This window comes from Phaethon lepturus, unplaced genomic scaffold (genome assembly GCF_000687285.1).
Source record: "Phaethon lepturus isolate BGI_N335 unplaced genomic scaffold, ASM68728v1 scaffold9307, whole genome shotgun sequence".
NCBI lineage: Eukaryota > Metazoa > Chordata > Aves > Phaethontiformes > Phaethontidae > Phaethon > Phaethon lepturus.
In genome coordinates, this window is record NW_010549769.1 from 32635 (window position 1) to 36110 (window position 3476).

Sequence of the window (3476 nt, forward strand, 5' to 3'; positions counted from 1 at the left end):
GTTTCCCAGCTTTGCTTAACAAGTATCTAGGGAGCAGACTCCATAAAAACTGAATAAATGTTTTTTTGATAAAAGATGAGCAGTTTAAAATGCTTAGCTGAGGAGACTCTGATGAAGGTGGGTTAATGCAGATTGATTCCCTGCACAGCTGGGTCGCCACGTGCCAGCCTGAGACCTGCTCTGGGGGATCTTCCTCTGGAGACCCAGTAGGGAACTGCACAGCAGGCACATATTTACCATGATTGGTTCCGTCTCGATGTGGACTGGGCTCATCTGGTAGGTCAGACTTGGGCTTGGGTTATATTGCTCGTCGTGTCACAGGCAGCTCTTCTTAACTTGAGGCTGAAGTGATTGCTCTTCGATGCTTGAAGCTGTTTTGAGCCCTAATCACTCCTGATGTGCTGAGAGAGGCTGGGGGCCCTGCAGGCTGAAAAAGCAGGCTGGTGCACAAAATTAATAGGAAGATGCTATAAAAGCGCTCTGTCAAGCATTTCTTAAAGCTGTGAAATCTTATAAGATTGTAGTTAAAAGGTGTTGATGTAGGAGTACTTTCCAGTGTTCTAGTTGTGTGTTGAGATTGGAGTTGCTTTTGAGGTGAAACAAGCTGTGTAGACCCTAGGTGCTGTCAACACGCAAGTGTGAGTCACGATGTCAATGTATAGCCAGGGGCCTCGCGTGGGAAGCGGCACCTGGAGGTTTCATGCTTGGGGTTTGCATTTGAATGAAATGTTAGATTACTGCTCATACAGGTATAAGCAGAATTTGAGTGGGCTGTAAACTTGGCTTGTTCTTGTTGGCTTGCTTGATGGCTGTAATGGAGCCAGATCCTTCTCCTGCATGGAGTGAGGGGGAGTTGTACGCAGAGTGGGTTTTGTTAATGCTGCTCAATGACCCTATGGGCCTTATACGTGGTCAGGGATGTTGTTCATTCAGGAGCTTGGTGGTTCTCAAATCTTTCAAAATTTCCTCATTAGCTTTGAATATATGGTATGTGAAACTTCTTAAATATAAACTAAAACAAAGTGCTCTTCGTGCTTCTTGTATAGTAGAGGAATTTGTTCCTTTTTCTTACTAGTGATTAAAACAAGATGTGCTGTATTTTCTCTTTTGCTTTAGGAGGAGAGCTTACCTATGTAGTTTCAATCGTTTCTTTCTACCTTTCGCTGTTACTGCTTGGACAGGTTGGGAAATAGCTTTAATGATGAGTTTCATGGACTTCTTTTCAATTAACCTTTGAACTTCACAGTGTCTTCTGCTTCTATTCCTATTTGCTTAGCTTTACAGGGAGTTACTGAATTGTTTCAGAAGAAATAACTCTAACTCTTTAAAATAAACACCTCCTCTTTTTTTTAATGAGCTGTCTGCCAGGGATCTAGGAAGCATTTGTTGTACAGTCTGTTTGATTTGTGAAGCTGGAAGCCGGTCTATCTGTATGAATGCAAGACGTGACTCTCCAAGGATTGCTGCTGTCTGTTGTGTGTGTGAGGCCAGAATCGATAAATTTGCAAAGGTTCAGGAAACAAGAACTGTCTAAAAGCAGCTTTTCTTGTTTGTCAAGTTAAAGGGTGCAACATAGGGCCCTAAGAATAACTGTTGACAGTATCATGATCTTCAGTTATTGTAATTTTATACTTCTAACCCTTCACATATAATGTATAAGTTGTTTATAATTTGGTAAAATCTATTGAAATGAAACGTAGGCCTGACTTTCCCTTTCTGAATTGTTCTGTCTTCTCCATTCAGACCAAAAAGCAGCCGTGGTATAACAGCACGCTAGCCTCACGACGCAAGCGGCTCACAGCTCATTTTGAGGACCTAGAGCAGTGCTATTTTTCCACCAGGATGACACGTGTCTCGGGTGAGTTCCTCTTGCAGGGTGTTCGGCTTCTGACATCAGTTACCTCTTATAGTACCTAATCCTCAGAAAAGACTTGCTATATGTCTTTGTGTTACTCAGATCATTGCATTTTGCTTTTCTTGACCAATTTTGAAGTTGCTAAATTTAGAAAATTTTATCCTCTGACTTTGGAGGGGCACATGTATTGCTCTGTAATGCTGCACTGTGAAGGGCATAACCCACAATAAACAATTTCATCGATGCTTGTTCTGAAGATGCAAATGTTTGAAAGCCGTGGTTGGGTTGTCTTTCTAATAGATGTGGTATAAATGCAGTAGTTAAAAACATTGCTGTTGAAATACTACAGAGGTATAAACATAAATTGATAAATTCCCCTGTATTTAGCATGCAGTAGAACATTTGGAGGTTATCCTTTATGTTGTCTAGATTGAGTCTTGCTTAACAAATGGCTTGGAGTATAGAAACTGAGTGTGCAGCAGTGTTGTCCCATGGGGCACACCTTAAATCTAAGGCTTGTTTTGTAGAATTAGAAGCTGTTTGCACAATTGCCTAGATTGCCTCATTCATAATTGAGTAACAGTGTGACAGCAGATAGAGTAATTGCAACCTAGTGGATGGATGGTTCTTAATTATGTGACAAGATTCTCTTAAGAAACAAACGGTCAAATGAATATGTCTTGAGGGTGAGGAGGGTTGCTCTCCAGCCCCTCTGGGAAAGAATCCAGCTTTGGGGAAAAAGTTTCAGGCAATGGACTGTGGCAGGCAAGAGATTTGCAGCACCAAGCTGTGAGCTGCAGCTGGTGTGAAGAGTGACAGACTGAAGTGAGGAGCAGGGAGCAGCCAGCCCTCAGGGAACAGGAGAAACTTCCTAGGGACAAGAGGGAACCAGGCAGATGTTGCTGCAGCAGAATGTCTTTGCTTGTAGCCTTGGAAGGCATGGACCAACCTCCCAGGACAGAGATCAGCATGAGAGCTGGGGTAGAAACCCCTGCTATTTTTTTTTTCCTGCCTCCATGAATTTAGTTTAAGTTTTATTCACTTTAAATTAAAGAAATAAAATGAGGCTAGGTTATTACTTTTTAATTAAAAAAGCTTTAAGCTTAAAGGCTACAATGTGTTTTAGGGGAGCCTCAGTCTTAGCGATGTCTATGTCTTCTACCTACTTCAGAGCGGTGACTGACTCGGTCTCATCATGCAGAGCAAAATAATTTTAACAAGGCAGGCAGCACTTTGAGGGTGCTTCAGTAGCTGGAAGATGGGAGAAGCCGGTTGTATGTGACCAGGCAGTTTCCTGTGAAGTGCTAGCTAGCGCTTTGCAGAATACAGTACTTCACACTGCGATGTTTTTGTGCGGTGCTGTCTTGGTGATGCATAACTGTGTTTATGTTAAAATAATACTTATTAACCAAGGGTAACAAATGGGGTTTTTCCCAGCATTCCCTTGTAGAAGACATCTATCTTCATAATTGGAACTATAAATATGAATGTGGTGAAACTGTTCTTTGTATTCATCTGTCAGCCGCACCAAGAGCGGAAGATGTGCAAGTGCGGCTTTTTTTCCTAAATAAGGGATAACCTGTGACACTTGATTAAGTTTTCTTCTCTTAAGTCATTCCTG

At 41.9% G+C, this 3476-nt stretch overlaps 1 protein-coding gene across 1 annotated transcript in view; it reads left to right on the forward strand.

The window, feature by feature from the left end:
- LOC104623312 (E3 ubiquitin-protein ligase RFWD2-like) overlaps window positions 1-3476 on the forward strand; it is a gene marked incomplete at both ends in the record, with an annotated part of 36635 nt that overhangs the window by 31115 nt on the left and 2044 nt on the right. The window contains one exon of the mRNA XM_010290360.1: window positions 1744-1858. Within this exon, the coding sequence (XP_010288662.1) occupies window positions 1744-1858 (115 nt within the window). The remainder of the gene's footprint in view (window positions 1-1743; window positions 1859-3476) is intronic.